Source organism: Ochotona curzoniae, unplaced genomic scaffold, assembly GCF_017591425.1.
Source record: "Ochotona curzoniae isolate NIBS_2020 unplaced genomic scaffold, NIBS_Ocur_1.0 contig_3622, whole genome shotgun sequence".
NCBI classification, from domain to species: Eukaryota; Metazoa; Chordata; class Mammalia; order Lagomorpha; family Ochotonidae; genus Ochotona; species Ochotona curzoniae.
Window position 1 is genome coordinate 13374178 of NW_024465926.1, and position 27100 is coordinate 13401277.

Consider the following 27100-nt stretch of genomic DNA (forward strand, 5'->3'; position numbering starts at 1 on the left):
GCTGACCATTCAGGGAAATTTTACAAAAAAGCAAAGACCACCACACACAGGTCCCATAAGCGTGCAATAAACTCAAAATGATCGCATGTTGTTGAAAAAAAGCTTTGCTCTTCACACAAGAGCACGAGAAGCTCATGCCAGAAAATGTGCAGATCTCACCTGGCCCCACAGTCACCTCAGTGGAATGCTTGTTGATAATCTTAATCTTATCACTGAAGCCATTTTTCTCCACAATTTTCACAGCAGCATCAGCCATTGGCTTGAAAACCTAGAAATCGGAAGAAACAATAAATCAAATAACATTCTAGCACTCACGTTACTGGCAAGATTCTAGTCCTAGCATTTGTCAGCTTACTAACTTTATTCTCCAAATACGTCTTGAGAATGAACTTAAAAAGATGAGTCCGGTTTCATTTGTGGCTAGCAGGTCCTATTCCATCAGACACGGGATCCCTGCACTACCTAGTTAGAGCACTAGGTGTCACTGCCACACTAGACTCAGCAAGAGGGCTTGCCTCACAAAGCAACCATCTGTGCCATGCAGCACCAACAGCAAAGAAAAAAGCTGTGAGGTCTGACACCTCTGAGCTTCTGAAGGAACGAACCCTGAAACCAACACAGGTCCCGGACTGCTGTCCATACCTTTTTTTTTTTTTAAAAGGTTTATTTATTTTTATTGGACAGAATTACAGAAAAGAGAGAGGCTTGCATAATAGCTTTGCATCATAATATTCAGCCTGTAGTGTCAGCATCCGATATAAGCACCAGTTCAAGTTCTTGCTATTCCACTGCAGATCCAATTCCCTGCAAATGGCTTGGTAAAGCAGCAGAGAACAGACCAAAGCCTCAGGCCTCTGCACCTCACTTTCTAAATGACCAAAATTCCCAAGGCTGGGCCAGGTCAAAGTCAGAGCCTCCTCTGCCATCTCCCATAGGGGTGCAGGGGCCCAAACACTGGAGCCATTCTTCATTGACTTCCTAGGTATACTAGCAGGAAGCTGGATGGAAAATGGAGCAGCCAGGTCTTGAACTGGTGTTTATGTGGTATCCTGTTGCGGTGGGGGTCATACCACATTGCTGGTCTGGTAATTTTTTTTGTTTTTAAGATTCATTTATTTTTATTAGAAAGGGAGAATCGCAGAAAGAAGAAGACAAAGATCTGTCCACTGGTTCACTCCCCAAGTGGCCATAACAGTCGGAGCTGAGTTGATCCAAAGACAAGAGCCAGGAGCCTCCTCTATGTCTTGCATGCAGGTACAGGGTCCCCAGGCTTTGGGCCATTCTCTGCCGCTTTCATAGGCCACAAATAGGGAGCCAGACAGGAAGAGGAGCAGCTGGGACATGAACTGGGATCCCAGTACATGGAAGGTAAGGATTTTAGCCACTGAGCCATCACAATGGGCCCCTAATCCTAAGAATGTGAGGTGACTTTGGGGCACTTGCTGAGGAAATCACTGAGGCCAGTGCTGCAGTACAGCAGGCTGAGCCACCACTTTCAATCCCAGCCTTCCACATCAAGGTGTTCACTGAGTCCTGGCTGTTAAGCTTCTGATCCAGCCCCTGCTGGGGAACGCAGTACAACATTGCCTGGGTACCTGAGCCCTGACACCCATGTGGGAGACCTGCAGGAATTCCGAGTTCCTGGCTTTGATGGCTTCAGACTCCAAGATCTTGTTCTTTCCCACTCTGTCCCTCTGCCTTTCAAATAAATAAGGAACATTCCCCAGAGTCCTCCTTTATCAAGCACATAACAGTGAAGTCTCCACCCTGTTGTGTAATGGCTGAGGTTCTACCCACTCCTAATCCTACTCAAATATCCTCCTAATGGCCAGCCCAACAGCTTATTCTCGGTCCTCTTCTAATTCCACTTGGGGAAAAATGACAACAATGTTTTTTAAAATATATATTTATTTAAAATACAAAATGAGAAAGCGGGAGAGAGGGGAGGGAAGGAAAGAGAATGGGGGGAGATCTCTCTCCAAATGGTTCCAACAGCTAGAGCTGGGCCAGGCCAAGGCCTGGAGCCAGGAACTCCAACCTGCTTTTAGGGGTCCAAGGTGTCAGGAACATCTTTTGCTGCCTTCCCAGGTGCAGCAGTAGGATATAGGGCAGCAGGATAGGATATAGGGCAGCTAGAATTTGAACTGGCATTCCTGAATGTTATACTGAGATTACAGCGTAGTCCATTGTGCCACAATGCCAGGCCCTTCAGCTCAACTTGTAAACCTGTGCTGTCCAATATGGAAGTTACATGTAGCTATTTACCTGTAATTTATTAAATAAAATGAAAACCACAATTCAATAAAACTTGCTGCATGATGCAAATCTATAGCTATACTGTCCAACACCAAGGCCCTGGTCACAGCTGGTCACTGAGCGCATGAGACGGAGACACTGAAGGCAGTGACTCTCAACCTTGCTGAAAACCCCACACCGAGCCTCAGTCCAGTAAAACTAGACCCATCTCAGAGGGAAGTGAAGGTCAGGAGCAGTGTAAAGGTGCCAAGGAGCTTTTAAAACATCCCCTCCATTTCTGTTGTGCAGTCAGGGCTGAGAGCTCCTGTTTGCAGAAGACAAAGCACACTCCCGGAGCCAGGAGTTGCATGTGACTCATGCTTGGAGGCCGGCCCTGTGCTGGAGTCCGGCGAGCCCTCGGTGGTGTCAGAGACAGAGCATACAGGGAAAGAGCAAGCCTGGGACTTCTCAGAAGGTGCAGGACACACACCTGAAGAGCATGGCTCACCTCAACTGCATAGCAGAAGTCGGCACCTGCTGTGACCGCCATCATGGACAAGAGTCCTGTGCCAGTGCCAATGTCAAGGACCACAGCCTTCTGTCCTCTGTCCTTCACCCTGCTCACAGCTGCCCGGATACCCTGGTAGTACTTCACATTCTAAAAGAAAGGGAAAAATTAATTAATTTCAAACCAATTACTTTATTTATTTAAAAAAGATTATTTATTAAGTTGATTTATTAAAAAGGAAGAGAGACAAGTATTTTCCATGTGCTAATTCACTCCCAAAATGATCACAAATAGCCCAAGCTGGACTAAGCCAAAGGCAGGGGCCAATATGGGTTTCCCATTCATTCGAACAGGTGCTGGGGCTGTAGCACAGTGAATAAAGCTGCAGGTTGTGGCACTGGCACCCCATATGAATGCCAATTTGAATCCCAGGCTCTACTAACGTGCCTAAGAAAGCAGTAGAGAATAGCTCAAGTGTTTAGGCCTTTGTATTCATGTGGGAGACCCAGGAGAAGCTCCCGGCTTCTGGCTTCTAACTTTCAGCTTTAGACTGACCCAGCTCTTGGTGTTGAGCCATCTGCAGAGTGAATTAGCAGATGAAAGATCTCTGTTTCTGTTACTCCTTCTCTGTAACTGTTGACTTTCAAATACATCAAAAAAATTTTTTTAAAGATTTATTTTTATTATTTGTTCATTGGAAAGGCAGATACACAGAGAGGAGAGACAGAGAGGAAGATCTTCCGTCCGATGATTCACTCCCCAAGTGAGTGCAACGGCCGATACTATGCCGATCCGAAGCCAGGAGCCTCTTCCGGGTCTCCCACACGGGTGCAGGGTCCCAAAGCTTTGGGCTGTCCTCGACTGCTTTCCCGGGCCACAGGCGGGGAGCTGGAAGGGAAGTGGGGCTGCCGGGATAGAACCGGCGCCCATATGGGATCCCGGGCGTGCAAGGCGAGGACCTTAACCACTGTGCCACCACGCCGGGCCCCCAAAATTTTTTTAAAAAGAAAAAATGCAGTGGTCCTAGTATTTGCACCCCTTCCTCTGCCTTCATAGGTGCACTAGCAGGAATCTAGGCTGGAAGTGGAACAGCTGCACTCTGATATGGGATAAGGCACCACCAGCCCCCCTGTTCCATTTATTTTAAGAAAGAGTTTCCATTCTAGCATCCTGGTTGGCAACAGCAGTGTCAGCTGTGATCCCCCGGTCTTTCTGGCTTCTGTAGGAAGAACACCGGCTGGTCTATGCTGAGTAGGCCTGGAGAGTATATTTATCTTAGTTCCCACCAAGTTGCTATTAAATTTCCTCATCTGTGTCACACTGGGTAGGGGACAGCAGAAGCCAGACACATTTTTCAGACACATGTAGGTTTTATCTTGAAAGCACTCAGATGTCACCAAAGGGTTTTAGTAGAAAAGCATATGGTCAGACTGGTATCTCAGAACAACCCGTTGGTGAGCAGCCACCATGGCACAGGCACTTAAGCTGCCACATGGGTGCCCACACATCAGAGTGCCAACTGCAGTGCTGGAGGGAGTTCTGGCTATTCCACTTCCACTCCAGCTTCCTGTTAATGCATCGTTGGAGGAAGCAGATGGTGACTCAAGTATTTGAGAGACTCAGAGTCGGAGCTTGTGGCTTTAGCCTAGCTCAGCTCTGGTTGTTGCAAGCATCTATAGAGTAGACCAGTCTCCAGTGGATGAAAATAAACAGTTAAAAAAAAAAAAAGGACCCTCTGGTCAGCCACATGTAAGGACGCAGACCAGGGCTGAGCTGGACCGTGGGGCAATGCGATCAGGGCTTGCGACCGAGTACAGGCTCACAGGACAAGGGAGCCACCCTTCCAAACAGCTGACTGCTTGCATGGCAAGACCACTGCCGAGATCCCCTGGAGGCTGGGGCAAAGAAGGACCCTCTCTGCACATCATGCTACACTGAGAAAAACTCCAGCCCCCACGAGTCCCCTGCGACGCTCCAGACCATTAAACTAGATGGGATTAGCCAATAGTCAAGAACAATGTTCTGCAATTCCCCACACGCTCAGCACATGATAGAAATGAGCGAGGCCTCCAGCCACCCAGCCACTGTGATGGGGCCGGCAACTGAAGATACTACGCAGCCCTTTGCCTTGAGCTTCCAGCCAGGCTCAGGTGAAGGAGACATCCCTACCACCTGCCCTGAAACCTCTCCTGCCTACTGGGTTTCAGGGCTTCCCTTTGCATCCGTCCACCTCAAACTTCCCAGCTTCTGAACCATTCAGACATGGCAAACCAGCAAGCAGTCTGGGAGATCAAGGAACGCTAGGCTGCAAAACACCCTAAGACCAGACCTATATTGCTCCACAGATCAGGCAAAACACAAGCATGGAAGAGAAAATCAGAAATGTAATTCTCCAGTGAGCATAAAAGCATACTGAGGAAAACACAGTCCTGTAAGAGGACTCATCTAGAGATTACAGATAAGATTTTAAAATCACAGGCTGACTATGCATGTGAGATGCCACATAATTAGAGTTTTTACTAGAGTAACAACAGAAATCAACCACTATCCATATCTCTTAATCTGAACGATATCTGAAGCACAGTTAAAAAAAAAATAATTAAAACCAAGGCAGAACCAGAACCAGAGCCAGAGCCAGGCTGAGCCTCCCATAACTCCTGACCTTGCAACATTGTGCAGTGTGCACCATTGTGACACAGAAGCTCCCAGGAGCTTCTGACCTGACAACAGTCCAAAATCGTTAACACGGTGTCAAGATAACGGTTTCCTTTTATACTCACTCTGTCTTTGTCATGCAGCATATCTGCGTAGGATGACCTAGAAAACAAGAGACAGGTCAGGAACTTCTGCTAAAGACGACCTGCATCAACACAACACAAATGCGTTTCTAAGAGGATCGGACCGTGTCAGTTGTGGTAAAGTACTATCCGCTGCATTCTACTGCACTACAGAAAAACAGCTCAACACAGATAATCTCACACCCGAAAAGCTGTGGGGAGACTCAGTGACAGCACTTGCACAGCCACTGATGCCTCCAATCACATACACACAGGGTCCTCCCAGGACAACTTGGGCCAGCTTTGCCTCATAATTGGCCTAATCTTCTACACAGCTGCACCCTATGATAACCACAGATAATACACTCAGGAGAGGTGTGGCAGAAAAGGCAAGTGTAAGCACAGCATGGTCCCAAGGCTTTGGGCCATAAGCAGGGAGCTGCAGAAGTGGGGCAGCAGGGACATAAACCAATACCCTATATGGGATCCTGGCATAAGCAAGGTAAGGATTTAGCCACTGAGCCATAGCATCATGCTCTAGCTCTTTTTTTTTTTTTTTTTAAGATTCATTTATTTAAAAGGAGGAGGAAAGCCCAGTGCAGCGGCCTAGTGGCTACAGTCCTCACCTTGAACGCACCGGGATCCCATATGAGCGCTGGTTCTAATCCTGGCTGCCCGGCTTCCCATTCAGCTCCCCGCTTGTGGCCTGGGAAAGCAGTCAAAGATGGCCCAAAGTCTTGGAACCAGCCATTGCAGCCACTTGGGGAATGACCCATCAGACGGAAGACATTCCTCTCTGTGGATGGACTTGGTCCATCTTCCACCTTTCCAGTAGCATTAGTAGGGAGACAGGTCACAAAAGGAGCAGTAAGGACTTCACCAGCTCCCACATGGGATGCCAGTATCCCAGGCAGCAGCTTAATCTGCCACAACACACCACCAAAGCCCACAAACCTCTCAGCAGTGTCTTTCATCAGACAATGACATACTGGGCATTCCCCCAACTGGCTCAGCTCAAAGTTCACATACAACCCTTACTCTTCAGACTTCACTTTCCTCATTATGTTCAAGATGCTTGGCTCCTCTTGGTTCCACTAACCAGACTTTTAGACTCTGCTGAGGTCACTGCATACCCTCTGGTCTCAGCATGTTTGCTGACCACGGATGGCTTCAGCCACCTAGCACGCATGCCCAGGCATCCTTTGCGATCCAGCGCCCCACGCGGCCAGCCCCGTTACCTTGCAATCTCCTGGTGGTAGTCATAGTGCTCATCTTCCTCCAGCCACTCCACAGACCCCGTGGTGGGGTTGGCCCGGCCGCAGAAGACTTTCATGGCTCCCGGTTTGCTCAAAGAAAAGTAGCCTGGCCAGTTCACTTCTTTACAGACACATCGAGTGGACACAGATCTTTCCAGATCATGATGTCCCAAAATGGGAGTTGGGGCGGGGGAGGGTACAGAGACAAGAAAACAATGGGAAACGTAAACATTAAGAAATGAACAAAAACCCCAAAGCCACTGAAAGTATTTGCTAATCAACATTTTATTCTTGTCAGCAAGAGTTATTGGTATTACATTCGAAAAATAATACCAAAAACTACAATCCATTCATAAAACTGGATGAGCCAGTATTGTGGTGCAGTGTGTAACACCACCACCAGGCAATGCCAGTCTCTCACACAGGAACTGGTTTGAGTCCCAGCCGTTCCACTTCTGGAGAAGCTCCCCAGTATGCCTGGAAAAGCAGAAGATGGCTGAAATGTCTGCATTCTAGTTACTCACACGGGATATCAGACGGAGTTCCTGGCTCCCGGCTTTAGTGTGGCTCAGTCCCAGCCACTGAAACCTCGTGGGAAGTGAGCCAGTGGATAGTAAATTTCCAGCAAATAAACACATTTTTTAAAAAAAATGTATGGGTCCCAGTGCGACAGCATAAAGTCTTTGCCTTAAATATGCCAGGATCCCATATGGGTATGGGTTCTAATCCCAGCGATCCCGCTTCCCTTCCAGCTCCCTGCTTGTGGCCTGGGAAAGCAGTCAAGGACGTCCTATATTGGCACTGTTTGAGTGGCTCCACTTCCAATCCACCTGCCTGCTGGTGGCTGGGACAGTAGGAGATAGCCCAAGGGATTGGGTCCCGCACCCTTGCGGGAGACCCAGCTTCCAATCAGCTCAGCTCCAGCCTTAGCAGAATGAATGAAATCCACACAGACAAACCCTAAAATCTTAGTGGTCGGATTTAGGAAGCCATCCCCCTCTTTTCCACATTGAAGCACCTTCTGTAGGTCGCAGGCACTGTGTTAAGAGACTGGACACTATAAACAGGACAGAGGGGCCTTCAGTAATAGGGACTATACTGCGTTCCAAACAGGTGAACACAGTAATGGGAAGAATTTTTTTTTTTTTTAACAGAGGGCATTTAAACGTCAGTCTCCCAGACAAGCCAGGTTAAACTACTCTGAGTTAACTACTCAGAACAGTGACTGCAGTTCCCTGAAGGCTGGCGGCCCGTCGCGGGGGCCAAGGACGGGGCCTGGCTCGCTCGGCCTTGAGGGGAGCGCTGTGAGCCCGCTCCCGCAGACGTGCCCCGCCGTCGGCCCAGAACCGCCGACATCCCACCTGCCCGCGGGCCGGGGCGCTCCACGCGGACCGAGGTCCCACAGGGACGCGCGCTGGCGTCCCCAGTCCGCCCCCGCGAGGCCCCTCCGCCGCAGTCCGAGGACACGATGCGCAGTGCACCGAGGCCTCCACGGCACCCCGCACCGGCCTGTCGACCCAGCACCTCACCCGCCTCGCGCGTCGCGGACCTCGCTTCCGCCTCCGCCGCCGTGTCGCCGCGGCCGGCGTGCGGGGGGCGGGGCACGTGCGTCAGAGGGCGGGGCCTGGGCGGGGCCTAGGGCGCCACTTGAGGGCATTCCCCGCGTTCCCACAGTGCTCCGCGCCGCGCCGCTATGGAGGCCGGGAGGATGGCGGTGCTGCGCGTTAAGCGGAAGCGCACTGCGGAGCCCGCCGAGGCCCTTGTCCTCGCGTGTAAACGTCTCCGCGGCGGCGTGGTCGAACCGGCTGCCTCGGAGGGACGGGAAGGTGCAGAGAGAGCGGCCGAGAAGAATGTCTTCCAGTTGGTGGCCACTGTGCGCTCGCAGGTACGGGTCGGGGAGGTGTGGTGGTGGAGGGCATCTTGGGACCGGCCGCCCTGACCCGGTCGCCTTCCTCAGGAGCAGCCGGTCCAGCACCTCCTGCGCGAGGCGCTGCGCCCTTCGCGGAGCAGCCAGAAGCGGATCCGCCGCGATCTCCGCGCGTCCATTCGGGAGGTCCGCCGAGAGGGCCGCTACCGGGTGGTCTGCAGCCACCGAGCCTTGGGGAGCGCCGCCGGCGCCGAGCCCGAGGCCGCGCCGGACGCAGACTTCCAGCTCCTCGACCTGGTCCACGAGGAGGGAGAAGCGAAGGCTGCGGCGGACTCCTGCCGGGTAAGTACGCTCGGGGGCGGGCGCTGCCGGGGCAGGGTGGCGGTTGCTGAAGAAGCTCACTGGCCCCGTGGCATGGAGGGCTCTCCCGGGGACGGCCGCGAGCTGTGCGGTGACAGTGCCGTGGGGCCGCCCGAGTTCAGCCGCTGCCAGTCCCGCCGGCGCCTTGGCGGCCCGGTGGTTCTGGTGCCAGCTGCTTCGCTGCCAACCCATGTCCGCACTGACAGGCCTGTGAAAGCCTGGGGAGGTTGCCTCAAAAACTTGGCCACTGCCCCCGACGTGGGAGACCCAGGTGGGGCTCCGGGCTCCAGTCATTTGGGCACGGTGGGACAGTGAAGCAGTGGGCTAACGATCACTTTCTCCATCTCTCCCATTTTCTGTCACTTTGCCTTTCAAATACATAAATGTGCTTTTGATGACATTGCTTTTCATCTTGACTAAAGACGAAGGAATCATGGGATCAAAATAGAGCAGATAAAAAGGATTAAAAGGTGGCAAAGGAATTAATTCTGAGTATCAGTCATCAGTTACGGGTAATCTGTACTTTTTTTGAAGATTTATTTTATTTTATTGGAAAGGCAAATGTACAGAGAGAAAAGACAGAAAGATCTTCCATCCACTGGTTCACTCCCCAAGTGGCTGCAGCAGCCAGCCAAGCTGATCAGGAGCCAGGAGCTTCTTCTTTCTTCCTGGTCTCCCACACGGGTGTAGGGTCCCAAACCTTTGGGCCTTCCTCGACTGCTTTCCAGCCCATAGAGAAACAGAGATTTTCAATCTGCTGCTTTACTTCCCAAATGGCTGCCACAACCCTGGCTGGGTTAAGTCCAAGCCAGGTGCTAGGAAAAGGAACTCCATCCAAGTCTAACAGAAGCAACAAGGAGCTGGATTGGAAGAAAGCAGTCAGAACTCCAACTGGCATCTGATAAGGGATGCAGGTATATGGCAGCTTAACCTACTACTCTAGCACAAGGCTGACCCCCATGGGTCTGTTTTTAAATACATGAATCCAAAACTGACATAAACTTATTAATGGTGTTTAGGTCTAAAGCCATGCTAAAATCTAAGGAAATTAGATTTTATAGTTAACAATGAGGTGGTATTTAGCCTAGTGGTTAGGATGTCCACATCGCATCCCAGAATTCCCAGGTCCCAGCTGCCTGCTCAGCAGATCCTTGGGAGACAGCAATGATGGCTCAAGTACTGGGATCCCTGCTCCCCATGTGGGAGACTGAGTTCCCAGCTTTGGCTTCAGCCCAGCCTATTGCAGACATTTGAGGAGTGAACCGGTGCAGGGAAGCTTTCTCTGCTTTTGAAATAACAATTAATGACATTCTTTTTGCCCGAGATTGAAGTTGTCTCTTTTCGGTTGGCATTTAAATTTTAAGCAAATCAAGTATCATTTAACAGAAAAACTTAAAAATGCAAAGAGGAGCTGGCATTGTGGCACAGCTAAAACCACCCCTTCTTTCAGTGGCATCCCATATTGGAGAGCACAAAGCACAGACCCATTTCAAGATCCATCATGAATGTGCTGCTAACGGCTTGCGCATCCTCAAGGGGAGAGGCTCCCTCAGAGGAACTCAGAAAACCAGTAAAAGCAGCGGCTTTCTTGTAGGCTTCTGTCTCAGAAGAACCATACACTAATTAAGACTAGCTACCCATGGGCATAATAAATCTTGGACACAACATAGTACCACAGAGAAGTTTCTGGCATCCAACTCTTAGTTTCCTCCTCTTGGAATAATTATGGTCTGGGTCATGCACATGTCACCTGCGTTTTCTCTGCAGACATCTGACCCGGATGTGATCCTCTGCAATTCTGTAGAGTTGATCCGGGAGCGACTGACCCTGTCTGAGGCTGGACCGGCAGGTAGGCAGCAGGAGGAACAAAAGCAAGAAGACTACGTGTATGACATTTACTACCTGGAAACAGCAACACCAGGCTGGATTGAGAACATCCTCTCTGTGCAGCCCTACAGCCAGGAGTGTGAGCTGGTAAGGCACCCGTGAGGATGGGGGCCAGTGGCAACCTAAGTTCTCCTTCCAGGAAGGGTGCTTCCCTGCTGGGCTCCACCTTGGATTGACATTGTTCTTAGTTCTTCTTACCCTTGGTTAAAAGGAAAACTTTGTTCTAAACACCTTTAAGACCCTAAGTATGCTTAATGCAGGACTTTTGGTGAAAGAGCATCTATATTTATAATTTTTGCTCTAAAGGAATCTTTTTACAAAGTCTACAACATCGTCTTTGTTTATTAGCTATCCACAGTTAGGGAGAGTAGGGGAAGAGTATGTATAGGGCCTTATACTAAAATAAATGAAACCAGAAGTTCTTAACATGAATGAGAACAAAGGCTTTTGGGTCTAACATCCTGGTTCCATAAATCATAAATTCTAAAAGGATGAACTGTCATACTCACATCGTGAGAGGCAGCTGCACTGGAATCAGCTTCAGAGTCAGGTGTCTGCCTTGGAGCACTGAACAGCCCCTGCTGCACTCCTGTAGCTCTTATCAGCTCTAATCGGTCTCCCACTTTGCGACCCCTCGGGAGTTTGAAGATCACTGCCAAACCTCAGAGCTACTGGTCCTCTCTACTCTGTAGTCACTTCTGGTGGAGGTCCGCCTATCACATCAGAAGAGCTAGATCCTTATCTAGGTCTCTCTGGACTGCTCTCCCCCTCATAGCTGTAGAGGACTGGAGCTTCTTGTGTAGGAGTCAAACTAACGCCAAGCCTTGCTCTTCTCGCATGGCATCTTTGCAGGGTGTCTCCCTGAGGCAGTATGCTAATGGTTTCCCCCAGAATGTAACCCTAAAATTTTCACTTAGACTCACGTTTGTGTTGAGATGTGCAGGTGAATGATGATGAACAACCAGAAGACATTTACGAAGATGAAGATGATGAGAACAGTGAAAATAATTGGCGAAATGAGTACCCAGAGGAGGAGAGCAGTGATGAGGATTCCAGAGGTGGGTGGCAGCCCTGGGTAGGGAGAGACTGGGAGGATCCAAATCTGACATACACTTAGCTAGCTTTCCTTCTCTGCCATTGAGCAGTGTTCTTGGGGGGACTGCTGAAGGTGTCATGTCATCAGGCCCAGGTTCCAATCCTTAGTTCTGTCATTGCCTAGCTATGAGTCTTCAACAACTTCACTTGAAGCCTCCTTATGTTTCTAGAAAATGCCAGCTTCCTCGTAGGGGTTAAGTCACACATCTGGCTCCAGTAAGGAAAGATTGGAGACTTACACAAAGAAGTCGTTGGTGTCTATTAACAGGAGACATTCACTCCTTGGTGGAATATTCTACTAGGGAAATACCAGTAAACATAAAAAGAAATGCTACAATAAGATTACAATTATAACAAATAGAGAAAAGTTGTTCTATTTGCTGAATTTCTTTTATTCAGCAAGTAAAATAATAGACCTTTTGAGAAGGAAGATGATAGGCTCTCTTTCTGGTGTCTCCTAGGCTCTGATGAATCCAGCTTCAGCGAGGAGGAAAGAGGCAGCAGTGGCCGGCACAGGTGGAACAAGTACCCTCTGGATGTGCAGAAGGAGTTTGGCTATGACGGTCCCCATGACCTGGACTCAGATTGACAGTTTTGTGACATCCCTGAGATTCCGACACAGGCTTGTGGAGGCCGCAGGACTATGGTGTTACCTGTTCTGGTGACATCTTTGGTTTCTTAACTGCACATGTAGAAGGAAAATAATTGAGCAACACCTTACCATGGTGAATATGTATGCTAAGGAACTGTCTTCCGCTGAATAGTAGGGCCCCTTTAAAGGTGATCCTGCGATCTTAGGCACAAGAGTGAAGGTTCCTTTAGCTTCCTGGCCTTGACGTTTTCCTTGGCCATTTCTGTTCTGTGCTGAAGTGTAAATGAAGAAGGCTCCTATTTCATCAGCAGTAAGTCTGCTTTCCCCCGAGACCAGGCTGCCTGCTTCTGGTAAAAGGCTGTTACTTTTTGACAGGAGTCAACTGTGGCAACTCTGAGGCTCTAGGTGACAGGACTAGAATCACTGCCCGCTGAGCCACTGCACTGGCCCCAACTGAGGGAGGTTTCAACAGCTGCCTTGTCTCCCTCGTTGGACTCCGATGATGCTATAATGACTGTTCTGTAGCAGGCTGTCAGGGAACAATATGTATGAATGTGATACTCTGTTTAATAAAAACTGACTGAGAAAGTAGAAACAAGATGTTTTTTAAAGATTTATTTTTATTGGAAAGTCAGATTTACAGAGGGATAGATCTTCCATCCGTCCAATGGTTCATTCCCCAAGTGGCCACAATAGCTGGAGCTGAGCTGGTCAGGAGCCAGGAGCTTCTTCCATGTCTCCTACACAGGTGCAGGATCCCAAGCCTTTGGGCTGTCCTCGACTGCTTTCCCAGGCCACAAGTAGGGAACTGGATGGGAAGTGGAGCAGCCAGGATACGAATCGGCACCCATATGGGATCCCAGTGTATGCAAGGTGAGGACTTTAGTCACTAGGCTGTTACACCAGGCCCAAAAAAAGAATTAATTCAAATGTTTTAAATTGGAATCTTTGATGTTTTCTTACATGCTTCATATGCACAGGAAGGGGTGGGTAGTGATACAATATTTTAGAATTAACCTTGGACTTCAAGGACCCAAAAGCAAGGCAAGCAAGAAAAAAGCACGTCCTCAGCTTAGATTTCATTAAGAAATGTTTCTACTCACAGCACTTGACAAAACCAAACAGGATCAATTTTGTTACTAGAACTTAGATCTCCTGTAAACAAAGTGTGTCCTTACTGCTTTCCAAAGCATAGCTGCCATTATTCTGTAGCATGTAATGCAGCAAAATGAATGTACTCTGTGTGACTTTGTAATAGCAGCCCCTCGTGTGGTTGTGGGTGCTTGAATTGTGAGCAGTACATGAAGAAGCTGAGTTTTTCCTTACTTGCTACATGTGACTCACAGCTACTGCAGTAGATAACACAGGTCTGGTGAGACAAAACTCCAATTCAGAATGAACATTAACGATCCAACTTGGGACATCTACATCCCATTTCAGAGTGCTTGGATTCAAGCCCTGGCTCCACTCCTCATCCCAGCTTCCTGCTAATGTTTATCCTGGAAGACAACGCTAATGGCTCAGGTGGCTGGGTACCTCCTGTGGGAGGATCCAGATAGAATTCCAGGAGGCTCTGGCCTCTAGCCCCAACTGTTTGGGAATTTGGGAAGTGATAAGAACCTCTCTACCTTTCAAATAAATTTAAAGAAAACACCAAAACCTCACTTCAAACCAAGATACATCATCTTCCCCTGTGACCATGTGTGTCTTAATTATGGAAAGGTGAATTAGATAGCCTCTTGCCACATTTTTAAAGAAAATTATGTGTTGATTTGGAAGTCGGTTGCAGAGAAAGGAGATAGAAATCTCCATTTGTTGATTCACTTCCCGGATGGCCCTGACTGCACCAGGCTGAAGCCAGGAGCTTAATCCGGTCTCCCACATGGGTGGGCAGAGGCTGAAACACTGGGGCCATCTTATTTTCCCAGGCTTGTAGGAAGGAACCAGATCAGAAGTGGAGCAGAAGTGGGAACCGGATCATAAGTGGGATGCTGGCTCCACATGCCACATTTTAAGGATTCTACTTCACCCTACCTCTACCAGCCCTTCTACTTTATGTCCATTTTGTGAGCTTTGACCTATGCAAAGCTGTTAAACCTGCAGTTCTGTGTTCAGACCATATGACTGAAGCTAATTAAAACCAGCAGGCTATTTTCCCATCCTAATCACAGGTACAAGTAAGCATTGGAAATAACAAGCTGCAACTTCAATATCTAATACTAGTCATCTTAATTTCCTGTATGCAGAATAATGAAGGATTTAAGAACACACTCTAGCCATTATAATGTGCTCATTTTTGTTTATGTATTCATTAGCTTTGCCAACATTATAGGGCTCACAATTTCACAAACCATTCCCACTGCAAACTGATTAGCACACTAGAAGAAGGAATTAAGGAGACATGAAAGAACTGATGGAAAATAATTGTCAAAAAGCTTGAGTTCAGTAGGGAGTCTTCGGCTTTCACTGATCACCCAGGGGGAAGAATGTTCTCATTGATCCAGTAATAAGGGCAACAAGGCTCTCCAAATACCAGGGTGCACCTGGAGTATGAGTCCCATGATTCCTCTAGGTGCCACTTGAGGGCAGTAAATTCCGGGAAATGGCTGGTTATTAGCTAAAGCCAGGGTCAGGGTCCCTGAGGTATACACTATAGAAAAGGATTAGCTCTAGAGGAGCCCTGGGATAGGTGCCAGTTTGGCCTGAGCATAAATCATCTTAATGTTGAGGCAAGTCTTTGTTCAGGACCCCTGTTGTCAGGATTTGCTGCACAAATCCCCAACCTGTGACAGCAGGAATGTCTACCCATGCTCTCACGGATGCATGCCCTCAGATAAAGGCAACAATGATCAGGCTCCCTTAAGTCTTATTGATTGAGCAAGGACATACCAGAGTTACTCCCCTGTCTGTAATAGGATCAGGTTCATGGATAACAGTGGTCCAGGAGTTTACTGAAGGACCTATGAAGCCTGCAGGTTCTCTGGGCCCAAGATGACAGTATTTGGGGGCATGACAGAACTGTAGAATCCAGCGCAGCCCTCCTCCTGCCCATGATGGAAGTCCATTACTGAGCATTAAAGCCCAATCTTGAGTACCAGACTTGGTTACTTCCACTCATACAGTCAGCTGAGGTGCAGAGGGAGACTGAAGCAGCTTTTCTCCAAGTCTTCACTGATCTTCACAGGGAGAAAAACAAGAGTCCAGACAAGTACAAAGCTCTTCCTGAGACTGTAGCCCCACCAGACTTCAGGGGCCAGAGGAGGTAAGGACAGGAGTGTGCTATCCCGATGATCTACACCAGGTGGCTCAGAGTGTAAACAGACCCTGGTGCTGGGAACACAGGAGATCAGCCTGGCGAGAGGCTTTCGGAACAGAAAACGGCCACTTGTAGCACCAGGGTGGGCTTGCTTTGGCCTGCACAGCAGCTCTCACATCAGCTCCCAAAGGAATGGGCTCTCTGATGACATGGGCCCATGAGATGTTCTCCAAGCACTGACAGCTGAAAGGATCCAGCTGATCCACCTGAACTTCAGCAGTTTCAGCCCTCTCTGTTTCAACCCTCTTAAGGTTCACACCAGAAGCCTGGAGATTGACTATCAACTAGAACAGAGACCAAGTGTCAAGTAAAACAGGATTATCCTTCAAAACAGCAATATTACCAAACTTATGACTCATGAGTTTTTGTCCTTGATGAACCAGAGCCACTTGCTTGTAACGTGATCTGAAGTATAACATGTACATGAGCAAAGAAATGGTTGAGGTTCTCGCCTTTGCAAATGAGATTCAACTACATTGCGCTACACTGAGCATAAAACTGGTCAGAATCGGCCTTGCTACAGAGATGCCTCCGGGGGAGAGGGACTCGGTGTTGACACACAGTTGATTCTATTGCATCCCATAGACAAAGGAACATAACGCTTTGCCAGAATTGTTCTGGATTAAATAATATCAATAAAAAATGACGCTCAGGAGTTTGGTGGCAGTGGGCACAGGTCCAGTTAGCTGCAGAGCTGCTCCCCTCAGCTGGAGCAGGTTTCCCCTCAGCCCTTGTTTCAGGGATGAAGAGACGTGGCTCTAACCAGGAAGCTCATCTTAAGGAGGTTGACCACAAGTACAAATGTAATCCAAGCAAATCCAGACAAGCAGGCTCCTCAAGGAGAGAACCAATTTACACAATAGTGAGATCCTGTGGCTCCCTGAGCAGACAGATGCAGAACAAAGAGCCAACCTTGACAGGACATTCGATGGCCACTTCTGGGACCCTGAAGAAACTTCTGCCTTTCAGGCTTATTGTCTGAGTGTGGAATTCCAGAGCAGCTGTCACGTTCCAGAGCAGCTGAACTCTTGGAGAGCTCAGGCAGAGGGGACTCACTGCACCCGCATCAGTGAAACAAGCCACCTGTTCCCACCACCCGCAGGAATATAACCCTCTCCCAGGGAAAAGCTGTGGCGCACAGGAAGACAGGACAGCATTTCATGCCTCAGAGTAGGGTGCTAAGACCTGTCAGTGGAAACTCCCTCAAAAGCAGCACCTTTGTATACACTCATGGTTCCAAGATCAATCCAGAAACCAACATCCATACAGATCAACCCAGCAGTCCAGATTCCTCAACTGCAACTTACCAAGTAAGTCTGTCAGGGCTGCTCCTACCCACCAGCAGCAAAACCAATGACCATCCCCTGATCCCCAATCTCATCCCACTCACCCACCCACTGAAGTCCCAACCTTCAGGCTGTCCCAGGCCCCAAGTCTCTGCCCACAGCTTACCAATGAGAGTGAGTATTGGCCCTAAGCCCCCTTATATTATGTGGGTCAACAGGCTCCTTTAATTCAGGATTGGACCCACAAAGTCTTGTAATCTGGACTTTGGTGGCTCTGGCCACAGGTGGTCAGCTTTCCAGGAGACAAGGGAAGTCACCTCAGGCTTCTAGTCAGTTTTACTCTCAAGCTTTTTATCTTCAGCTACATCTAGCTCGGTCAGGGCACAAAAGCACAGCTTCTGGATGACTCTGGTGATAGCAGCTAAATGAAATACAGAAGCACAGAATTTAAGAAAACACTTTACCACAGCCCTAACCTGAATAGCATAATGTTCATTAAAACACAGAATCTCTCCCCATCTGTCCCTTGGATAGCCCATGCCAGGCATTGTGCCTCATCCCCAACATCACTTTCCTCTGCCCCAGGGCCAGCCACAGCTTAACGCATGACTCATTGTCTTCCCAGCTAGACTACACTGTCAGGTGCTAGTGTTTTACACTCCAACACATGACACTACAGTAGAATTAAAGTAACCATGTCAGGACCAAAGAGAAACCACATGGGGAAGCTAAGTTTCATAGCCTTCGGGAAATCACAAGCTTTTGGGGGAAGCTGTTAGCCACTGGTCTCCCACCTCCAGTCCCTTCCCCATACACATATAGCCAGTGAGTAACAGAAGAGAAGCTCACCCAGGGTTTTCCGTATAAAAAGTGGCCTGCGGGTCTCTGGTAGGTAAACACCCATGAAGTAGACAGGAATCCCGGAAAGGGCGATCCCAATGCCAATGAGGGAATTGATGGTGTCACTGAAGAGAGGAACAATCACCAGAAACACGGAGCATATGCAGAACACGATGGGAAAAAACAGGCTGAGCTGAAATGCAAAGAGTGAGATATTAAAGAAGGCAGGAAGAGGGAAGAGGCACAGGCAAGAAGGCATCCTGGAAGCTGACCCTGACCCACTCCTTCTGGTCAACACACAGCAGCTGACCTTGAGAGGCCGGGGCCGCTCAGGCTCCTTCCAGCGAAGATAGAGTTGTCCAAAAACAGAGAGGCCCACAAAGAACCAGTAGCTGAAGCTGAAGTAGTTGATAAGCAGGAAGACATTCTCCACGATGAGGTAGATGAGCGCCATGGCACACTGTGGGAGAAGCATGGAGAGGGTGAGCAGCTATCACCTGCAACAGCCCACCCAGGAGACTGCCACTGACTGCAGCAGGTCTGCACAGCTTGGCCTGATTGCCTTTGGTCCTTTTCAATGACCCCGACATGACTTAGGTTCCTTCTCCACAGGAACTTTCAGGACAGGGTCTCTCCTACTGGGGTCTTCCTACTCTCAATGCCTCCCCTGCAAACACTTCAGTGCACATCAGGTTTCTTCTGCCTTCCAAAAGCAGCCAGGGAAGCCCTCAACGCACCCACTTCAACAGGAATCATATTGTACCAGACTGGTCAAGAACTAGAATCCTCGGGCCTGGCGCAATGGCTCAGCAGCTAAATTCTCGCCTTGTACACACTGGTATTGCATACAGGGGCTGGTATGTATCCTGGCTGCTCCACTTCCCATTCAGCATCCATGTAAGAGGAAGCTCCTGGCTGCTGGTTTTACATCAGCTCAGCTCAGCTCCAGCTGTTTCAGTCCCTTGGGAAGTTAACCGGCAGATAGATATTTTTCTCTTTCCTTCACTCTGTAAATCTGCTTTTCCAATAAAAATTGAAACAAAAAATAATAGAACTGGAGTCCTGGAATAAAGTCCGCTTTGCTTCAACTTCATAAACATAGAATTTCCTGTACCTATCCTTTTACATCAAATTATCAACAAAAGAGACTAGCACAGTGGCACAACAAGCTAATCCTCTGCTCTGTGTTGCCAGCATCCCATAGGGGTGCTCTTTCATGTCTTGGCTACTCCACTACCCATTCCGCTCTCTGCCTGTGGCCTGAAAAACGAGTAGTGGATGGCCACAAACCTTGGGACCCTGCACATATGTGGGAGACCCAGAAGATGTACCCCCTAGCTTGGTCAGTTGTCTATGGATAGAAAACTTTCATGCCTTTTTTTTTTTTTTTTTGGAAAGTCACATATACAGAGAGGAAGACCTGTCCACTTATTCAGTCCTCAAGTAGCCATAATGGCCACAGCTGAGCCAATCCAAAGCCAGGAGCCAGGAATTTTCTCTGGGTCTCCTTCGCAGGAGGGCCCAACATGAGAGCCTAGTGGCTAAAGTCCTTGCCTTGCATAGGCCAGGGTCCCTTATGGGTGCTGGTTCTAATCCCAGCAGCCCCACTTCCCATCCAGCTTTTGCCTGTGACCTGGGAAAGCAATTGAGGATGGACCAAAGGCTCTGGATCCTGCATCTGTAAGGGAGACCCAGAAGAAACTGCTAGCTCCTGGCTTTGGATTGGCTCAGCTACTGGCCATTGTAGCCATTTGGGAAGTGAACCTGCAGATGGAAGATTTTTGTTTCTCCTTCTCTGTAAATCTGACTTTCCAAGAAAAATCAATCTTAAAAAAATATATTTTCAAAATTTATTTTTATTTGAAAGGCAGAATTAAAGAGAGGAGTACTGACAGAGAGAGACAGATGATCTGTCTGCTGGTTCACTTCCCAAATAGCTGCAAAGGCCAATGCCAGACTGGTTTAAAGCTGGGAGCCAGGAGCTTCTTCCAAGTCTGCAACGTGCAGGAGTCCAAGGACTTGGGCATTCCTCTGCTCATTTCTCAGGCCATCAGCAAGGAGGGAGCTGGACTAGAAACACAGTGGCTGGAATTCATAAGGGATGCTGGTGCCAAGGTAAAGACAGCTTGCTGCCCCCAGACTTATTTTTTAACTCAATTTCTGCAATCTTTCTGAAGTACACGTGTGTGTGTGTGTCTTAAACCGCTAAATGCAAATGAGAAGGAAGCCTGCACAAACACAAGTCCCATACTTCTCCCTCAGAACTTACGTTGAACAGTAAAGCAGGGACAGGAGTAAAACGCTCAGTATGGATCATGGATAGAAGGTCTGGGAGGTGGCCCTCACGGGAGCCCACGAAGAACAACCTGGAAGAACAAGAAATGTGTCAACACAATTCATTTCTTTTTTTTTTTATTTTTTAAGATTTATTTATTTTTATTGGAAAGGCAGATATACAGAGAGGAGGAGGGACAGGGAGGAAGCGAGGGACAGGGAGGAAGCTCTTTTATTTGATGGTTCACTCCCCAAGTGGCCACAACAACCAGAGCTGAGCCAATCCAAAGCCAGAAGCCAGGAGCTCTTTCGGCTCTCCCACACGGGTATACGGTCCCAAAGCCTTGAGCCATCCTTGACTGCTTTCCCAGGCCACAAGCAGTGAGCTGGATGGGAAGCAGGACTCCTGGGATTAGAACCGAAGCCCATATGGGATCCTGGCGGCAGTGATGGCTCAAGTACTTGATTCCCTACCATACATAAAGACGACTTGGACTGAATTGTAGGCTTCTGTCTGTGGTCTGGTCTGACCATGGATCCTGTGAGCAGATGGGGAGTAAACCAGCGGATAAAAAATCTTTGGGCCCGACACGAGAGCCTAGTGGCTAAAGTCTTCAGCTTGCATGCCCAGGATCCCATATGGACACTGGTTCATATCCCAGCTGCTCCACTTCCCTTCCAGCTTCCTGCTTGTGACCTAAGAAAGAAATGGAATACGGCCCAAAGCCTTAGGGCCTGCACCCACACAGGAGACCCGGAAGAGGCTCTGGCCTACTGCCTTCGGATCAGCTCAGCTCCGACCACTGCAGCCACTTGGGGAGTAAACCAGTGGATGGAGGATCTGTCTGTCTGTCCTTCTCTCTGTAAATATAACTTACCAATAAAAATAAGTAAATCTTAAAAATATTTTTTTTTCTCTTTCTGCCTTTGAAGTAAATAAAGGGAACAGATAAAAATTTAAAGGAAAGTAGCCAGCTGACTGGGTGTACTTCCATAGGTCTCCCCTGAGTTCTTGATAGATGATAAATTCGGATAAGCCTAGGGATCAGAGGCACAGCCCAGGCTTCCCCTCAGCACCCAGAGCTCTGCCCACTGTGAAAATGAACGGCAAAGAGGTGAGAAATCCCCTCCCACCAAGGTTAGCATCATCTTGGAGCGCACAACACAAGTGTACTAAGTTTGAGGAGAAGCTGGGGGAGTAAAAAGTATTTAGTGAGATAACCCCATCAGGGCTGGGAAAATGAGGGAAAATTTGCCAGAAGAAAGTGGGAGTGTGAGGGACCAGCATGTGCAAATATAAAAGAAGCTTGGTGGCACAAAAGAATGACCTCTTTTAAGGTCGCTGCTGAAGAACCTATAACCCCAAGACAAAGTGTATGAAAGAGGTTGCAGGGCAGAATCTGTGCACAAGGCAGTGCTATGGAATACGAGCAGACTCTGGGAGCAATCAAGGGCTCTGAAGTAAAGTTCTGACAATATTTAACAGCAGAGACTCCTGATGGCATCACAGAGGCCTCACAGGGAGACCCCAGCACAGGGGAGAAGGCTCAGTCATCTATCACAATTGTCCTGTAAAACAGGCTGTGTGAATGAGGGTGGGCACCTTGGCTGAGGACAGGTCAATCAAATTTGGTGCTCCAGTGAGTGTCCAAACAAGCTCTAGTTGTGGAAGAAAGACTGATGGATCACAGCAGCACAACTGCAAACAAACTACAGGTTGGGTGCACCCTGCTGTCCATCCAGGTAGAGCCAGGGGAGCTGAAGACATCAACCGGAAAAGTGCCACTAGGGCAGGATGTTGGAGAGGCAAATGAGGGTGGTAACTTGCACTAAGCAGGTAAGAAATAATGACTACTCTCTTACGAAGTATGTCCAGAAAAGGGAAAGAAGGAGCTGGGAAAGGCCGACACAAGAGAAGTTCATGGAGAGCTGGTGATAAGTGATCATTCACCTAAAAGAAAGGCCAACTGGTAAGGCAAGATCGGTGCTGGGCTCCTGAGCCCACGAGGCAGAGGCCACCTGCAACGGCAGATCTTCGTTGTTGGCAACAACAGAGAGTCAGACATTTTCAGAGCTAAGGTTCTGCACAGAGACAGTGGAAGCCCGCTGCGGGCTGCAAAGTGAGATGTATAGTCATCCCAGGCACAGTACTATCGAGTGCCCACTTAGCAATTATTAAAGGAACGAATCCTGGACATCAGCATAACTCACAACGAGCTCAAGGTTTGTACCTGATGGGATTATTGTTGTGATCCACTACCTGCCCTCCCCTCAAACACATGAGTTATCCAGCACACACATTTACACAAAGGCACACACGTGTGTATGTACATACATGTATACACTCCATTCACAAACACACACTCACAATACCAAAAGCAGAGCCTGTTAAGTGAAGTAGATACAGTACCTTGATGAAGCAAAGATAGAGGCGTTGAGGCCCCCAAAACAGGACAGAGCAACGGCAATGGGGATGGTCCAGCTGAATATGCCAAATGTCTGGTCAGCAAATGTCTGGGGGCAGAGCACAGAGGTTTCATAACCCTGCTGCAGCTGTGATCTCATGACAAATGCAGTCATTACTAAGCAGCCCGCCCTCCTGCACAAACTTTTGCTCTGATCGTGCAGAGCTGGAGTGGTGGCATTAAGATTGGGCCATATGGAGGCTACAGGTGATCAGCAAGCAGCAGGTCCCAAGAGACTCACCACAGCCACAGCATCACTGCCGAGGATGTCCGAAATGCTCAGCACCGTGTAATAGGCCACATTGGTCAAGATGTAGATGAGTGTCACAATCGGCATAGAAATCCCAATGGCCAAGGGCAAATTTCTGTCAGAACAAGAGAGTGGACTACCTAAAACCAGTCCCTCAAAGATCAAAGCTCATCAAGTCTCCACTGGAATTTCTCTAACAGTTAGCAGGCTCATTATCTTTTTGTGGCTTAGAGTTGGTATGCAACCCATTCCTAAAGGCTATTTCCATTGAGATAGACTGAAGGAGGGAGTCCTTTGTCAGGGCAGACAGCTCAGGATCAACAGATGATCTCTTGCCACAGAAAAGCCAACAAGTTTCAAAAACCCTCTTGCACCTGTAAGCCTTAGTACAGATGCAAGAAACAATGTGCTCTGGGGACTAGAGGCCTGGCTGGGGACGTCATGGCCGGAAGCAGCTTTGGCTCCTCAGGCTTCATCCCAGCCCCAGAATGTAAGGTCTTAATGCAAGTGGGTCCATGCCACCCACTGCAGACCTATTCTCTGGGAAGGACCCTCATAACCCTCCAGTGTGAACATGGGAGGGAGAAAGGAGCTAGGGCCTCCCATCTTTACTCAATCCAATCCTAGTCCCTGACACCTCCTAGCTGGAGAACATGGAGCAGGGGGATGAGGGGATGAGAAAGAAGAGGGCAAGCCTGGCACTATCAGCAGGAGTTCCAGCCAAGCTTGGGAGTAAGAGTGTAACACCGCCTTTACCTTTCTGGGTTTTTGATTTCTTCTGTCACAAAATTAAGGGTGTCCCAACCTGAATAAGAGAAGAGGGCAGAGTAGAGAGCAAGAGAGAGGGCTCCCATATCCCAGGAGGAATTCTCAAAGGCGTCCTGAAAGTGCTCAGAGTGTCCTGTGGAGATTTCAGGGGGAGGGAGAAGGGAGACAGAGAGATGGAGGGTATAAGGAAGAGTGGAAAGATGGGAAGGAATGGGAAAGAAGACAAGATGGGACAAGCAAAGAAAGGAAAACAAGGAGGTTGGGGAAAGGAAGAGAAAAAAAAATTAACATCAAAAGAACTACCACCAGCTCCCTGTACTTCACCGCCCATCCATTCCCGCAGGAAAACTCATATTTTTTTAGCAAAACTATGTAATAATGGAAAAACAAAATCATTGTGGCTGCTCTCTGATGTGACAATGCTTTTTCTAAAACCCTAAGGAATTTCTATTTCCTGTAAGTGAGCTGATGGCAGACCAAACTTCGTCTAATAATATTAAATAATAGTAATAACTCATTTCACATAAAGGACTAATTTTCTTTAATGATTAAGCCTTCCACTACAACTCCCTCTCTCGATTCAGACTACTGCACAATTTGGCCAAGCAGGTTCACCAGCCTCATGGAGAGGATTGTGCAACCCTACTTGCAGTGGCAACAGCAGGTAATCACAGGCTACAGAGGAACTGAGACCTTCCTGCTTCACTGGGCCGGGATTACCTCACCCCCGACAGGAACCTTCTAGAACACACAGGGAGTTTTTAATTAGGCTCCAATTTTTTAAGGGACCCATTGTCACCCCCTGCAGAATACACCCAGATCTCAATGTGAAAAAAGGGCTGAGTGTGCAACAAGAAAACAAAGTATAGAGAGCCCATTCCCATAGGGGCATTAGTCATGAAAAATACCAAAAGTCCTCTGGGACGCAGATTATGCAGGAGGATTCCCATCAACCCAACTTGACCACGAGACGCTCCTGAGATGCCAAGGACATCCAGAGACTCAGTTGTACTGAAGTTGGCAAAGTTCAGAAAGGTGCTGAGACACAGCCTAAGACTTGGGGTACAGCTGTTAGCCTCCAAAACAACCTAATAGGTCTGAGAACACACTCTCTTCTTCCCAGGTGATGGCAAACATGGTCAAGCTTGAGGGACTGACCTGCAGAACTTGGATGGGAAATGACCAAACCTGGCTTGGCTAAGAATCCCTCAGGATGTCTTAAAGGCTCTGGAGGTTTGTTACTGTCACAGCCAGTCTCCTCAGCTCCAGCACTGACAAGTTTTCTAAAGCCAACTTGCAGAAAATTTCATAATATTTTAACATTTTTGCTGAGAGCTGACTCTGAGTGAGAAGGCTAAATACAAATTCAAGTGCAAAGGAAAAGCTGAAAAATCATCACCCTTTGCAAAACCCAACTCCTACACATATCCACTCCCCTTTCAAGGAGGGTCAAGTCCTCCTACTCACTGCCTACCAGTTACAGACTGAAAAACAGGAGCCACTCTATCTTTCCCCAGCATGACTTTTAGGACCCAAGCTTCCACAGCTCCTAGGCCCTCACTGGCTTCCAGCAAGGCTCCTGGCAAGGCATCCTTGACGGGACAGGCATGTCTAGCTGGCCAAGCCAGTCTGCTACAAGAAGGCCAGGAAATAATTTACTCCCATATCTTACTCTCTGACACACCCTGGTATGTACACAGAAGAGCCAAGAAGTAAAGCCAACAGAATCCCCATGTCCTCAAGGAACTGGGAACTCCTGAAGCATCCACCCTCCTTCCCACATTTGTTCCCGCTCTTACCCTGGCACAGCTTAACAAGGCCCATGATAATGATGGAAATGAGCGCTAGGACCTTGGCGTAAGTGAAGATGTCCTGCACAAGTGTGCCCCACTTGACATAGGCACAGTTCACAAATGTCAGCAGACCTAGAAGGAAAACCACAGTGTCATTGGCAAGCTTGAGTTGAGGGCCTAGGAGACCAACTTCCCTTTACAATGGGCATCACTTTTGCCATTCCTGCCTAAGGCAAAGACGCCAAAGGACTGCCTGCCCCACCCCCCAAAATGAGGCAAATTGGGGGATCCTGTGCCTACCCTAGCCAATGGCAATGGGAATGTTTCATACTTATGGACACTCAAATACACACAGAAACGCGTGAGCATATATCCACACACTCCTAAGTCAGAAACATTTTTGGTAACCTATCTCAGGCCCAAGAATGGTTGACTTCACCAATTATTTTGTCTATTTTTGGTTACCTTTTTATTTCACAATAGTTACATTAAAAAACAAAATTCAAAAAACAAAATTCAAAGCTTCTTGAACTGGTGGTACCAATGCCCAGCAAGTCTTGGAGCTTAGAGCATTTGCTAAGGAAATGCCCACTAATAGTCTATGCAAATATCCCAAAATCAAACAAAACCCTGCATCTGAAACACTTTGCTCTGAAGCTTTTCTGATAAAAAATACTCACGCAATATTCCTATCCTTATGTCTTTTTTTTTTCTTAAGATTTATTTATTTTTATTGGAAAGGCAGATATAAAGACAGGAAGAGAGACAGACAGGAAGATCTTCCATCCAATGATTCACTCCCCAAGTGACCACATCAGCTAGAGCTACGCCAATCCAAAGTCAGGAGCCAGGAGCTTCATCTGGGTCTCCCATGCAGGTGCAGGAACCCAAGACTTTGGGCCATCCTCGGCTGCTTTCCCAGGAAGCAAGCAGTGAGCTGGATGGGAAATGGGGCTGCCAGGATTAGAACCAGTGCCCGTATGGGATCCTGGTGCATGCAAGCCGAGGACTTTTAGACACTAGGCTATCTCGCCAGGCCTAATGTCTTTCTTTTAATTTTATTTTGATAGTGCTTACATAGCCAAGAGGAATACATGCCCACTTGGGCCTCTGATTAGGGTGGGGAGGGTTTTCACTTCTCATATAAAGAAACTGAGGCTGAGAGAGGCTACTGCCAAGTTCACATTCCCAGGCCAGTCAATCACCCCACCCCCATTTGTATCCAAACTTCCCAATCATCCATGAGGTCCATGGGAAAGGGAGCATGTGTGTGTTCCTTGGGCTTAGGTCAACACTGCTGGCTTGAAACTCTAACTGCTTGGTACCTGCTGGCTTTATGCTCCAGCTGCTCATGCAATTTGGTGACATCTGGTCCTGAGGTGAGGTCCCAGCCCTTTACTCCTTCCAAACAGAACTGCGCTGCTCCGCAGGAATAAAATGAAATCAATGTCTAAGTAGTTTAACAGTAAGAAGCATCACAGAAACATCTCTAAACACTGTCCCTGATACCTAAAGAGAGAATTTCCATGTG

General features: G+C 48.3%; 3 protein-coding genes across 7 annotated transcripts in view; 1 reads left to right on the plus strand and 2 right to left on the minus strand.

Moving 5' to 3' along the window:
• PRMT7 (protein arginine methyltransferase 7) overlaps positions 1 to 7261 on the minus strand; it is a 30371-nt gene extending 23110 nt beyond the window's left edge. For 2 of the 3 annotated variants that reach the window (XM_040982483.1, XM_040982482.1), the window contains exons 1-4: positions 6759 to 7261; positions 5524 to 5560; positions 2744 to 2893; positions 160 to 268 (exon numbers count right to left, since the gene is read on the minus strand). In XM_040982483.1, the coding sequence (XP_040838417.1) occupies positions 160 to 268; positions 2744 to 2893; positions 5524 to 5560; positions 6759 to 7126 (664 nt within the window). In that variant the 5' untranslated portion in view covers positions 7127 to 7261. The remainder of the gene's footprint in view (positions 1 to 159; positions 269 to 2743; positions 2894 to 5523; positions 5561 to 6758) is intronic. The other variant, XM_040982484.1, reaches the window with a different exon arrangement.
• Positions 7262 to 8462: 1201 nt separating this feature from the next.
• On the plus strand, positions 8463 to 13168 carry SLC7A6OS (solute carrier family 7 member 6 opposite strand). The gene is made up of 5 exons (XM_040982485.1): positions 8463 to 8661; positions 8734 to 8985; positions 10771 to 10977; positions 11834 to 11948; positions 12447 to 13168. Exons 1-5 carry the CDS (start codon positions 8470 to 8472, stop codon positions 12572 to 12574), a joined length of 894 nt encoding a protein of 297 aa, XP_040838419.1. The 5' UTR covers positions 8463 to 8469; the 3' UTR covers positions 12575 to 13168.
• Positions 13169 to 14859: 1691 nt separating this feature from the next.
• The window catches only part of SLC7A6 (solute carrier family 7 member 6), a 36506-nt gene continuing 24265 nt past the window's right edge, over positions 14860 to 27100 (minus strand). For all 3 annotated transcript variants that reach the window (XM_040982487.1, XM_040982486.1, XM_040982488.1), the window contains 8 exons: positions 25576 to 25701; positions 23765 to 23909; positions 23000 to 23123; positions 22704 to 22807; positions 20289 to 20385; positions 18330 to 18479; positions 18029 to 18212; positions 14860 to 17600 (listed from right to left, as the gene is read on the minus strand). In XM_040982487.1, the coding sequence (XP_040838421.1) occupies positions 17506 to 17600; positions 18029 to 18212; positions 18330 to 18479; positions 20289 to 20385; positions 22704 to 22807; positions 23000 to 23123; positions 23765 to 23909; positions 25576 to 25701 (1025 nt within the window). In that variant the 3' untranslated portion in view covers positions 14860 to 17505. The remainder of the gene's footprint in view (positions 17601 to 18028; positions 18213 to 18329; positions 18480 to 20288; positions 20386 to 22703; positions 22808 to 22999; positions 23124 to 23764; positions 23910 to 25575; positions 25702 to 27100) is intronic.

Excerpts from the sequence above, each read along its gene's own strand:
- SLC7A6OS (XM_040982485.1), top strand. The coding sequence starts at position 8,470 with ATGGAGGCCGGGAGGATGGCGGTGCTGCGCGTTAAGCGGAAGCGCACT. Across the intron at positions 8,986-10,770 it reads CTGCGGCGGACTCCTGCCGG|ACATCTGACCCGGATGTGAT; the intron begins GTAAGTACGCTC and ends TTTTCTCTGCAG. Across the intron at positions 11,949-12,446 it reads CAGTGATGAGGATTCCAGAG|GCTCTGATGAATCCAGCTTC; the intron begins GTGGGTGGCAGC and ends GGTGTCTCCTAG.